At 38.6% G+C, this 13235-nt stretch overlaps 1 protein-coding gene across 4 annotated transcripts in view; it reads right to left on the bottom strand.

Moving 5' to 3' along the window:
- The window catches only part of ZNF608 (zinc finger protein 608), a 117043-nt gene that overhangs the window by 74653 nt on the left and 29155 nt on the right, over positions 1–13235 (bottom strand). The window contains exon 1 of one of the 4 annotated variants that reach the window (XM_063129478.1): positions 10451–10733. The exons of the other annotated variants lie outside the window; for them this stretch is intronic. Within the exon in view, the coding sequence (XP_062985548.1) occupies positions 10451–10465 (15 nt within the window). The 5' untranslated portion in view covers positions 10466–10733. Of the gene's footprint in view, positions 1–10450; positions 10734–13235 lie in introns of those variants that run through there. 4 annotated transcript variants of the gene reach the window in all.

The raw sequence follows: 13235 nt of genomic DNA, 5'->3' as shown, positions 1-13235 counted from the left end.
TTTTGGAGGGAAAAAAGGAGAGAAAAAGAAATGCAAAATCAAGAAATATCTCTCCTCAGTAGTCAACAACATCATAGTTTTGCACTAGGATGTTTGGTAGAAGACTTAGGGCCCACAAGTGCCAGGCCATTAAAACATTTGTTAACTAGAAATCACTTTTAACATTCACCGAAAGTGTTAAACGAAAGAACATATATATAGTTTCTCCTTAGATTTCTCCCATGCAAATTATTAACTGCATATGCTTTTGCTCAATTAAGGTGAGCTTGCACATTCATTTTTAAAGAGAAATCTCACGACTACTTAATGCAGTCTTTTTTTTTAACCAGTGGATTTCTCTGCATTATTGAAATGTCAGGTCCTGATGACACCAGCGAAGTATTCCTAGCTGAGAATGCCAGATGATGCATAATGTTAAATGAGATGCATTATTGTGAGCTGGAAAGTGCTGTCAGTTGACAGCTACCATGATGGCAGAGAGGAAATAAAGAAGTACAATATCCTCATTTTAAAAGACGGAATAGGGGGAGGGGAGATTAAATTCCAGATAATGCCTCAGTGGAGGCCTATGAACTAAGTGGAATCATAGCCCAGTTAACTCATATAATCACTAATTAATTTTTGTTCTCCTTTCAATTATACAGCACAATTAGAATTCTGGTGAAAACAATACTTTTGAAACTCTGCCTGCTTAACAAAGCAAAGAATGTCCCATTAGTCATTATAAACAAATTTTCAAATATATGTAATTTTTCCTCTGTTCTAGCATGCTTTCCGTGGGGAAAAGTTCTTACCCTTCATAGAAATTCAAAAGATTTTGTCCAGCAAAATGTAAACAGGACCAATCTAAATCCTTGTAAAATCATGACATGCTTCTGGCAGTTTTATCAAAGTGTGTAGACGTGTACAGAGCTTTTGAAGAAATGAAACTGCCGTTTATCAAGTGTGATTTATAAGCAACACTGATTTAGCTGGGAGATAACACGGCTGTCTAATCATTAGTAGTCAGACAACAGCCATGTGAACACATCAATTATGGGCCAATGCCAAAAGCCCTTGAGATCCTGGAGATTAACAGCCAATCCTCTGTTTTACAAGTTCACATCAAAAAGAATATTAATAAGAGGAGGGGCAATGTGAAAGCCTGTCAGACTGATTCAGCCACTAAAACAAGGCATTCTTCCCCTCTTGCTACTCAAACTGGCCCATGAAAATAGCTGGCATCAGTTACTATGTCTGGATCTGCCAATTTTCAGAAAATGTTTTCATTAACATATGGGAAGTTGTAAAAGGCTGCAACAGCTCTAATTTATGTATTAACAACAGCAAAGCCTTTTGTGTCTCTCCCTTTAAACACAACAGTTATACAAGAACAGTTATTATTAAAACATTTGGAAAATAAAATCCCAGCATAGATCTCAGAAAAACATCACCCTTGATCTTTCAGTCAAAGTAAGAGAACTTTGAATTCATAAGCAGCACTAAATGTGTAGGTAACCGGGTGACCATATACTGAAATTTTCTTAACTCTGTTCATTTCCATATCCTATGTAAGCCTGCTTCTGGCAATAATTTTATGTCTATATAGGTCTTTCTGAATTTCATCATCTTTTAATATGGATGAGGAAGGCACACATATACTGTAAGATGGTATCTCTTTTAAAGAGGTAATTTATTAAAAACTACCCAGAAAATAAATAATCGGCATGATTCTTCCCTCCTCCCATGTGTGCAAAGCATGTATGACTGATTGTAGGGAGGGAGATCTTTTGGATTGCCCTGTGTCATGATTGTAAGCCTATGCGGCAGGGTCTTGCTATTTACTGTGTTATCTGTACAGCACCATGTACATCGATGGTGCTATATAAATAAATAATAATAATAATAAAACATGCCTGGCTGTTCCCAATAGTGGGAAGCCTCTAGTACTTCAGTTACACTCACCTAGTGACCCACTCCTCTCCAAGTTCCCACTGTATTCTTGTGATCTTTGTGAGTATAGTCAAGTGGTGGGGGAGGGGGACAAAAACAGGAAACTAGATGTAAAGGAGGTGCAGACGCATGTTGCAAATTACCGGACACATTGCTGCATATCTGGCATGGTGACAGCATGGGTAGGTGGGAACACTATTGTGGAAAGGCTCAAAAGAAGCCAATGGGGAACCCTTCCAGCATGTGCAGAATTACATGTGCTATGGGTTCTGTACCCACAAAAAGGGGAGTTTTCTGCCAAAAGTATTCAATGGAAACTATGACTCCTCTTCAGAGAGGTGCTTTCAAAATAAAATTTATTATGTACTTAACCTACCATAACATTTTAAGTCTCATAAATAAATAAAATAAGGGCCTTCCTAGACGAGGCCTTAGCGCGCCTTGAGACCCGATTTCCCTGCTGTGTGTCCAGATGACGCACAGGGGAATCCGGGCCCAGGCCGCACTGAGGCCTCCTCCAACGCGCCATAAGCAAAGTCGCTTATGGCACGCTTTTTTCTCAGCACCGGCCTCAGGCTGGAGCTGCGAAACGTCTGGGAAGGTCCGTGGCTTTTTGCGGCTACTCGCTTACTCGCAAGTAGCCGCGAAAAGCCGCGGACCTGGCACAGCGCTCATACGAGCGCTGTGCCCATTGGCCCGGGGGGGGGAGGAAGAGAGGGGCAGTGGGAAGGATGGCAAGGGGGGATGGCAAGGGGGGAGGGCGGGTGAGAGAGTGTCGCGCGTCGCCGCCCGAGCAAGCAGGCGAGCGGCGCTTGCCCGGGCAATGCCACCCCATGCCAGGCCTTGCCCGGGCAAGCGCTGCTCGCCTGCTTGCTCGGGCGGCGGTGCGCGGTGCTCTCTCACCCGCCCTCCCCCCTTGCCATCCTCCCCCCGTTTTTAAAAAAAACCCTTACCATCTCCGGAGTCTTCGGGCTGCACGCGGCCCCTTTAAAGTAAAAAAAAAAAATGCCGGACGCTGCAGGGCTTGTGTCGTCCCTGCGCGTCCGGCGTGTGGAACCCTGGGCGGCGCGCGCTAACATTAGCGTGCCTTGGCCCCGCCTCCCTGCCGGGATAAGCCGGCAGGTCTAGCAAAGCCCTAAAACATGTCTGAAACTGTGGGGGAAATCAATGTTAAATAGATACTTTTCTCTCTCTAACTGGATAGCTATGTAACTGTCCTCCATGACATTTCAGCAGTGCTGAATTAGCTAAATGACATCAAATAAACTAAGATGAAAATTCACCACCTCAACTATAAAGCAATTGTTAACTCCTGACAACCTTTATCAGATATTTTGTGCTAGAAGATCTTAAATATTTGAAGAAAGTTGCTTTTCACCTTGTATTCCTTGTACAGAAACAAGTCACAAACTAAGTGCAAGTGTTATTCATTTCATGCACGCTTTGAAAGGGGTGTTTCTCTTGGAGTGACAGAAAAATAATAATTATACTATCAAGTTAACCTAAAGGGGGATAAAGTGAATGTTAATCTAAGATTCTGTGGTTGTTAGCTTTGTGATCATGGAGCAGCAACTTTACTTTTGGAGGTAGCAAATCCCAATGAGTTTTTTCTTCTTCCAATCATACTCCATCATTCAATGTCTGAAGTCACTCATAGGTCACTAAGTCCTGGCTATTTTGAACTCCATTAGCCCATTCAAGGTTGTTAAGTGGCAATTACATAAGCAAGTGCCAAATTTTCTCTAGTGTGCTTGTTTGCAGGAGAGCAATATGGGAATTAAATTAAACAATATATCCACTAAAAACATCTCTTTAATGCTTCCCAATAATGATATGTTAATTAAATATATTGGCTCAAATTACAAGGGTCATATATTGTTATTGAACTCAATTTCCAAGGCTATCTATGTCACTACATTTCAGGTTTATGAAGATTTTCAGTACTAGGTGATGAACACTAAACACTAATGAAAGTAATCATTAATGACAAGGTTAAAGTTTTGTATACTGGAGCAGAACAGAACAATGCAAGCTAAATTCTTTTAAAGTCTAGAAGGATCTACAGCTAAATTCACATTTAGTCTAGTTCTGTTACCCTGTATGGAAAGGGTATTCTTAATCTTACCACCATGACCATTTATGCTACTAACATAGACACCTTATCAGTATTGTATGCGAACACCTAAGACACATGGTTCAACATTGCCAGTCTGTCACACATCTCTATGCCAACGCATAAGAAGTGGAGCAACACTGTAAAATATATTCTGATCTGTCACTGTATTGAGTATTAAAAAGGTGTGTGTATGTGTGTGCGTGTGTATTTTTTTTTTAATTTTTTATTTAATACTTAAACATACATCAATACAATAAAGAAAAAAACATAATACATAAAAGAATACGTAATACATAAATGTTGAATAACCTTAATAACATATATTCTAGCTTAATCTGTTAACATAATCATACTTAACATAAAAGTGCACCCTCCACCACGGGATCTTATTCCTGTTTCCAAATTCTCATTGTTTCTTCTGGAGGTGGTTTCCCACTCCCCTTAGATAAAACAAATTCTAGGAACTGTTTCCATATTCCCTCAAAATCATTCATTTTGTGTGTTTAAATTGGTCATCTGCATAAACATTTGCTGCACATCTAATCTTCAATGTAGAGCGTGATCCTATTCATAAGACTTGACTAGTAGTTTCATATGACTTACATCTTCACAATTCAAAACATTATTAACTAACGTACCAAAGAAAATCCAACAAATTATTCCTGCTGCCAACAGCACCTCAATCCTCCAAATCCACATTATCTGGATCTGCATATCAGAATGAACACTGGTTTACACTGCTACTACAGTATCGTTTACTAGCAAGTGGGGCAGTAATCCAGCTATACACAATGGCCCCATTCAGAAAACACCTTAAACCATGGCTTTAACCACAGTGAATAAGGCAAAAAGCCTTATTCACCATGGTTAAAGCCATGGATAAAGGTGTCTTTTGAACGGGGCCATTGTTTCTGTTAAATCTGCACACTCAATTCCCTTATTTCCTATCTGATCCCTGAAATATTCCTAAAATGCTGTATAGGTAAGGTCACCTACCCTGCAATCAGCCTTAGTGTAACTTTGTGCAGTAGCAATGGTTCACATGAAACATTTGGGAATAACAGTACAGAATGTACCTGGCAGATGAGTTTTATTCTGGAAGTGAAATGCTAGTGAGTCAGGATTGGTCCATTAGGCACCAAAACTAATTGCAGAATTCAGAAGACCATATATTTAAATGCTTTTGAAAGGCAATGAGGAAATGTCTCCTAACCAACATGATTGATACAAAACACTTAGCTAACACTTAAATGGAATTCTAACCCTCATATGTTGAAAAGAGCTGAAGGCCCTAGAAAGAATCACTTTCTTACTGATGTAAAACTGCATATGCATAGATAAGCCCTTCAAGACAACTTCCAACCCCCACTGACACACAGAAAACAAAATCCAGGCTTCTCAAAGGTCAACTGCAAAAACAACTACCAAATTTAGCAGGCAGGAATTCAGGACCTATATTAGAACTGTATTACTTAAAACTGAACATCATTTCACATGGAACATTATTACGAGAGTATATTAACTGTATACTGCTGGTTGTGATTCTGAGCAGTGAGAACACTGCCAAAATGACATGGATGAATGACATCAAATGTCCCATTTCTAGGTGGCAAAAATATCTTTTTATAGCATTCCCAGAATTCCACACTGCGGCTCTTGGTATCCATTTAACACCACAGCTACTGATGAGGGCAGAAGCTGAAATGTTTAGCTCTAAATATATTTTGAAATTAGTCTGTGTTAGTCTACCTATGTTTGATATATGTCAGTGTGTGTTAAACAAGTACCTAGAGGTACCACCCTTCAGCTCAAACAGTCTGCTGAATATTTATTCCTTTCACCTTTACCAAACTATAGCTTCAGCTACTATATTCTGGAACATATTTATGTCTGGTCTGCAGGTGGAAATTGCCCTCTGTGCAACCCATGCAATTTATTGACATGTGTTCATCATAGAATATCATTTGAAAGCTCTTGCAGTTTACCCATAACTAAAATGCACTCATCATTTAGGAAAATAAACTGTTTTAGAATTTTAATACAATATTTCTTCAAAATTAATTCAAAGCAGCTCACATTTTAAAAACGTTTAAATGAACAGAAATAAAATCATAGTAAAACAAAAACAGTGAACTAACAACAAAAGTAGATACCAGTAAAATTCACAACCACCCAGAGAGCTTTGGCTATGGGGTGGAATAAAAACATAATAAATAAAATAAAATAAATTCAACAGTAAACAACAAAAGAGGAAGAAAGGCTCCTCTAAAAAGAAAAGCTTTATTCAGCCTCTAGATATGAAAGCTGTAGAGGTTCACCTCTCTAGTAGCCATGACAGAAAAGTTGCTCTACTATCTGACATTGGGCCTGTTCAAGCAATACACTAAGCCATACTTAGTCTGCTAACCCTTTTGCAGCAAATTGTTAGTGAGTTCGTTCAAGCCATGGTTAGGAATGGTTACATGACAGGCTAAGCTATAATGTTTAGTTCAAAATGCTTAGCCACCGTGGGCTAGTGTGTTGTCTAAACAGGGTCATTAACTCTATAACAAAAAGAGGGGATCTGGAGCAGGGTCTCCTTAACAAATTTTAAAATATTTAATGCATTGGGGTTGAAAAACACTGGCCTGAATCAAGCCTGAGGAAATTGGCAGCCACTGCAATACATATAAAAACAGTGTTCTATGGTCCCAGTGGTTCACTCCAAATTGGAACATGGTTGTTGGGTTCTGCATCTGTTGTAACTTCCAAACTCTCCTCAAGGCAGCCACTTGAGGTGCATTACACATTTGGATCAATGATAGCTTCCCTCCCTCCTGGTGCTAATAAGAGTTTGCATTCGGACTGTGGCATGGGAGGAAACAACTAATACCCTCCCAGTGCTCCCTCTTCCTAATCCTGATTGCACCACATGCATTACACATAGTTTAGCCCACAGTAGTCAATCCTGGAGTAGTAGTAAACAACAGCCTTGTTCCTGTGTATTCTACCTTGAGGGGCGGGGGACCAGTCTCATGAAGAAGTTCTCAAGAATGTCCCAGCTAATTCTTCCCCCAAGAAGACAAAGTTTGCACCAGCTGTGCAAACTAGCCAGGTCGATGAGGGTTCCCATCCCAATGGTGGGAACCATATGTGCATACATTCATATGTACATAGACCCCTTCAGACTGATGCTGATTGCACATCTGCCTGCGGTGTGGCCAGTGTACACATCAGATCAGTGCCTATACTGAATTTATGAACAGGGATAGCATGTATGGTGAGTGCACAGGGCAGCCATCCCCCGACCACATAACAACTCTGGAAGGACATGACATTATGATGCAGAGTCCTTTCACAGAGGCACTATGGGGAAGAAATGGCGCTAGAGTGCCTAGGAGCACCATCACCACTTGCTGGAGTGGCAAAAGATGTTTAAGAAAAACATGGGGAAGTAAGGAAAGATGTCTTGCCATCTTGAACTACATTCCAGATGAAAGTTATATCAATTTTCTTTGCGAAAGATGAGAGGCACTAGTGTGAAACCTCCTGCAATTGTTAATGTACAACATTCTACCACCACCACCCCACACATCCCATCCTAATCTAATCAAAGCAACACTATCACATATGGTCATTTTGACAGTCCTGTACAAAAAGTACTTTAAACTACTCCTAAAGCCTGGAGCCCATCTTTTGTTAAGAACAAAAGACAATCACCTTCCAGGACCATCCCACTATTTTGTGAATCTTTGTAATCAAAGGCTATAAGTGCCTTGGGCTCAATGAGTCTCTCAAAGTGTGTTTTCCCATTAGTTTTGCTGGCAGTCTACCTATGTTTTTGGAAATTGGGCTGGTCCATTCTTGCAATTCTAGACCCTAAACCCCAAGGAATTCCAGAAAATTATTTTGTTGTGATAAACACAACCTGATTTACTATGGAATCCTGGCGTTGAGTGCTCTTTTCTTCCACTTCTATTTTTAGTGGCTTTGCCATGAATGACCAAAGAAACCCTTTGCTTTATACCCTCTTTTTAGATTTACCCCAAACTCTAAGGATCCCCAGACTTTCCCCCTTTGTTTGGACAGAGCATAAGGAAGAAAAGATACCTCTCAGCATCTCCCACCTCCCTTTGGTCTCTTAGTACTGACTGTCTGGAATTCCCTATCACTGCAAATTAGACAGGAGCCAACCTTTCTAACTTTTCAGCACCTACTAAAAACATACCTTTTCCAAGAATGTAATCTTGCCCCGCTGTATGAAGATTTGTTTTTGTACATCACTCAGAAATTTTGTTTAATGTAAGTGATGCGTAAATATTAAATAAAATAAATAAATAAATGGATTTGTGAACATATGATAATGATGATTTGTTCCTCCTAAGCTGTCCCTGTACTTCAAGAACAGGGCTGTTGAAAATACCAAAATGAGCAAGGGTGATCAAGGATGGTTGAAAATTCATCTACCCTTTTGAAAACTTCTGAACTGAAATATGAATGGCAAGAGAGGCATTTTATCTTTGTCTCATTCAGAAGCATCTCCTTCAGTAAAATGCTTGTTTCAATGCAGTGCTTAGCAAATGGCATTGCCATCAAACACTTGAAGGAGAACTGTGATGAATAAATATTATCTGGCAAAAAAGCCTTTCTCTTATGCAGTGCTAATAGCTATCTAAAAAACCAATTTAGCATGGCTATATCCTCTTTCAAATTCAAAGCTGCAGTTTCACTAGAAGAATCATACATCATAATCTGCAGCCATTTTAAGAAATCCTGAAGCCTTATGAAGCAACATGAGCAGTGAAGAACTGCTAATCTGAGAATTAAGAAAAGTTAATAACAAGTTTATTTTAAGAATGATTAGGGTGGAAATATTCAAATGTTATTACAAATTACACAGACTACTAAGTAGAGCCTCAGAAATAAATGGTACAGAAAGGGACATTTTTAAATACATCAAAGGCCTAAAGAAGCCAGAGTGTTTAATTAATTTATTGATTCAATATTTATTGCATAAGAGACCATTTATTTTTAAAATGTATATACACAAGGCTTTTAAGAAGAGTATTTACTTTGGAAAAATAGAAGATGTTTCTTGTCACCTGAGGATCTCTCAGGCTCCAAATTCAAACTGGACAAAAATGTTCATATTCTGTGCTTGGGGATTAAAACCACACCCAGCACAGTAAACGCACCCTTGTCTCTTCAATTATGCATTACTTTTTTTGACTATGTAATATGAAAGCAATATGACAAGGCATATATTCCCTACTGACTCACAGTAAAATATATTTGCCTCCCTCTTTACCTTCAAGTAAAATCACTTGTCAGTCAAGGCCACTTAAACTAGGAGTGAAACATCTCCTCTCCATAGCACAAATGATATCAGTCATCACTCTGGTTAACTCCCATAATTTCTCTCTGTAAACATTTGGAGGGGAAAGTTCTAGAATGTAGTGATGAGCTTGTGCCAGTTGAAACTGTCAAGTTCAACAGGAGTTTAACTGTAAGCAGGGGTGGGTGGGTGAGAAGCGTATTTTACTTCAGCTGAGAACTTTAAAGAAAATCCACATTTCCTCTAAACCTCAGTTATATAAAAGCAGAAATAAGGGATACAAATGGCACGCATATACATAACAAAAGAATATGAACATTGAAAAGATATGAATTCTCTGTAACCAGTTAATTCCATTCTTGTATCAATACACAAGAAGGAAAATAAATTAAAAGAAAAGAAAAAGAGCTGTGATAACTTTACACTGATTTTTCTGAACTGTAAACTCTACTGTTGCCAGAACTGGTAAAGGTCATAGATAATTTAACTGCCAGACATCACCAAATATAAAGTCTGGTGCCAGCCCCTATCTTGTAGACATTCACCTTGTAGAAACTGGCACAAACCTACATCTGATAAGTCAAACCTGTAAGCATATCTAATAGCATATAACAAACATTTAGAGTTGCACCCTTTTTACTAGTCCTCTTCCTGTGCTTTTATAAGCAGACAAACATAAAGAATCTAGCCAGTGAAATTTTACCTCTTCCCCCTTCATGCTGAAAAGCTTCACCTGCTAAATTTCTGTCTATAAGGCTGATACTAAAGACACAGATGCACAGTCAGTAAAAATGATGGAAGCCCCACAAACCGTACACAGAATTCAGTTTACACAGCACTGTTTATATTATTCTTTATTTTTAAGTATCATCAATTCAGTCTTTGTTCTCTTGTACTGATTTATTATCAAGACTCCTATTGAAATGTCTTTACTTACTTGTCCTTAACTGTGATACACTGAGAAGACAGGATCCCATGTTATCTCTTTTGTTCAGTGACTACATACTATTGGTGTCAAATAATGTTAATCCTAGTACTACATTGCATATGGACACATATCAAGTCCTTTCAAGAAGCAGAAACCTTACCTCCAAGAGCCTCATTTTTTCAGGGAATACCAGCCCACCTGACAAGTCAGACAAAAACAACTGATCCCCCAAGAATGCCCGAGGAATCACTGGGCAGTAAAGAGAGAGGAACTGAAGGCACTGTTTACAGTTGGTCAGGTGCTAGTTGATTCCCAAAGTTCTTTACTTTATAGGCAGAAGAATACAGTCTCTGTTGCACAGCTCACAACAGTTTGTCTAGAGTGGGTAGCCACAGAATGGAGTATATGGCAGACCAACAAAATGTGTTGTCTGAGTAGCTAGGAATTATTGCCAAAAAAAATCATCTGTGCTGTCCAAGGGAGAACGTTCTCCTTATGACCACTGAAGTAAAAAGGCCATAACCAATGGCCTGCTGGCTAGGATGATGGGACTTGTCTTCCAACACATCTGGAGTATTGGGGAATGCAGCCATTTCCCGTTGTTTGAAAGCTTTAAACCACTATGGCTGTTTTAATGCAGGACCAGTTCCCTTCCCAGCATAATAATGTTGCTTAGTCTTTTCTGTCTTCTAAAATATGTCTCTATACTAAATCTGGTGGTGTGCTGGGATACCATATGGTTTCAGACAGTAGGAATGGGAAGCATAGATAGAACCCAATAAATCAGGAAGTAAGGTAGGAGGAATAATTGAAGCTGGGAGCCTGTATTGTAAAACTTGCATAAATGTGCATACTTGGTTTACATAAATATATAGTTTTAAATCACTCATTCCAGACCAAAGAACTGACTCATATTAAGAACTGTTCTCAGAAACACTGTTATCACAACATACAGGGGACTAAATTCCATCGATTTTCATGGAATTTCATATCATCTAATGTACTCAGAATTGGGGTGGTAGGTCTTACATTTTTATAAATTAAAATGCAGATCTAATCTAAATCCAATTGAAATGAGAATTTCAAATAAAGCAGTAACAAAATAAAAATATCCCTAAATTATCAATAAAATGTAACATGGGGATTAGCTCTTTTAAGATGCATGTCAGTAATTGTGGGTGCTGTTTGGTAGTGATGGGAAGATAGGTTACTGAGTTTTTACAAGTGTGCATTGAGATAAGCAAAGGATTGATGAAATCTTTCTAAAATGAAAATAGCTTTGTAAATAACACTTATTTAGGGGATAGTTGCTCACTGTCCAATCACTCCTCCCAATTCCACCCCTCTAGCCCAGGTTGGTCTTCTGTCATCTCCTCTCTGCCATTATCCCAGATTTCTGCTCCAATGTTTTAAAGCTCCGAGGTAGGTTAACTAATTGTCCTTGTTTAAGGCTGCACTTTTCTTTTTCCTTAAGGGGAAAAGGTGTGCCAAGTATGGTTTACCATTTAAGGGCTTGCCAAAGTAAGCAAACAGGTGGTAAATTGCATGCCCGAATTCAAGAGTTGTTTAAATGTTCCAAAACTAAGCAGAGCAAAACACAAACCTGGAAGCCTCAGATTGTGATGGACAAGTGGACATCTCCATTTCTTTCAATTGAAGGGGAAGATCTGTATCAATGAAATCAATAGGAAAGCATTTGTGGACCTGAGAGATCCATTTGCATTCTGAAGTTCTTGTACTTGCAAGGAACTAATGGACCAGGACGGTTTGCTATATTTAAAAGGGGAACAATTCACAATGAGCTGCTCCAAAGCAATACATACTATGCTTTGAAATAAGAATTGAAAGTGTTTTTACATTAGCAAGTTGCTAAGTATTAATACTCCAATAGAATATGTAATATAATTTATTTTAAAGTTCAAGTAAATGTCAGCTAACAGAATGTTATACTTTATTTACTAAAAGAGATCTACTGAAAGATGATGAAGTATAGTGGCCAAGAATGTGATGTGAAAGCCAGTAAATCCTTGGGTCAAATATTGCTATATCTGTCAACATAGGCAAGTCAAAATATATCACTTTTTCATCCCATCAGAAATAATTCTCATATGCCTTACAGAACTGTTGTAAGGATTAGTAAGATAATGTATGTGAAGTGCTTTGAACGCTGAATGCTGTCGGCTTCGTCCTTTTTCTTCTGCTGCCCCTTACGCCTGGAACGCTCTTCCAGAACACTTGAGAACTACCAACTCAATCACAGCTTTTAAAACTCAGCTAAAAACTTTTCTTTTCCCTACAGCTTTTAAATATTGAGTTTGTTCTGACTCTATACTGTTAGCTTCACCCTACCCGGTGCCTGTTTACACTTCCCTGTGCCTGTTTGCATTCTCTTTCCCTCCTTATTGTTTACTGCAACTTTATTAGATTGTAAGCCTATGCGGCAGGGTCTTGCTATTTACTGTGTATAATCTGTACAGCACCATGTACATTGATGGTGCTATATAAATCAATAATAATAATAATAATAATAATAATAATAATAATAATAATAAATGTTATGTATTATCATCATCTTCCCTATGTAAGAAAGTCAAGTTAATACAATTCCCCTACTTAATTTTTGCGGCAAGTCACAATCCATTTAAGTAAGACTATTTGAACACAAGCTGCCTTAGTTTTACCGGCTGTGACTTACTGCCCATCTGTTTTCCTACCCATATCTCTGTGTCACACAAGAGTTCTGGATTAAAATGGTGTGCCCAAATGGGATAGTCTGGGCACAAGAACACCACAATGTTATTTCAAGCTAAAACCAGAAGTCCAAAATAGGTAAATAAGTAAAATCACTATTTTGAGGTATCTGCTTGCAAAAATTAACATCCCTCAATTGGGAACTGCTATAGTACATTGATTAAAAGTAATGTGCATGTTTGTGATAAGAGGAG

This window comes from Elgaria multicarinata, chromosome 6, assembly GCF_023053635.1.
Source record: "Elgaria multicarinata webbii isolate HBS135686 ecotype San Diego chromosome 6, rElgMul1.1.pri, whole genome shotgun sequence".
Classification (NCBI taxonomy): Eukaryota; Metazoa; Chordata; class Lepidosauria; order Squamata; family Anguidae; genus Elgaria; species Elgaria multicarinata.
Note: the sequence above shows the minus strand (reverse complement) of the source record. Positions and strands in the feature narration are given on the sequence as shown.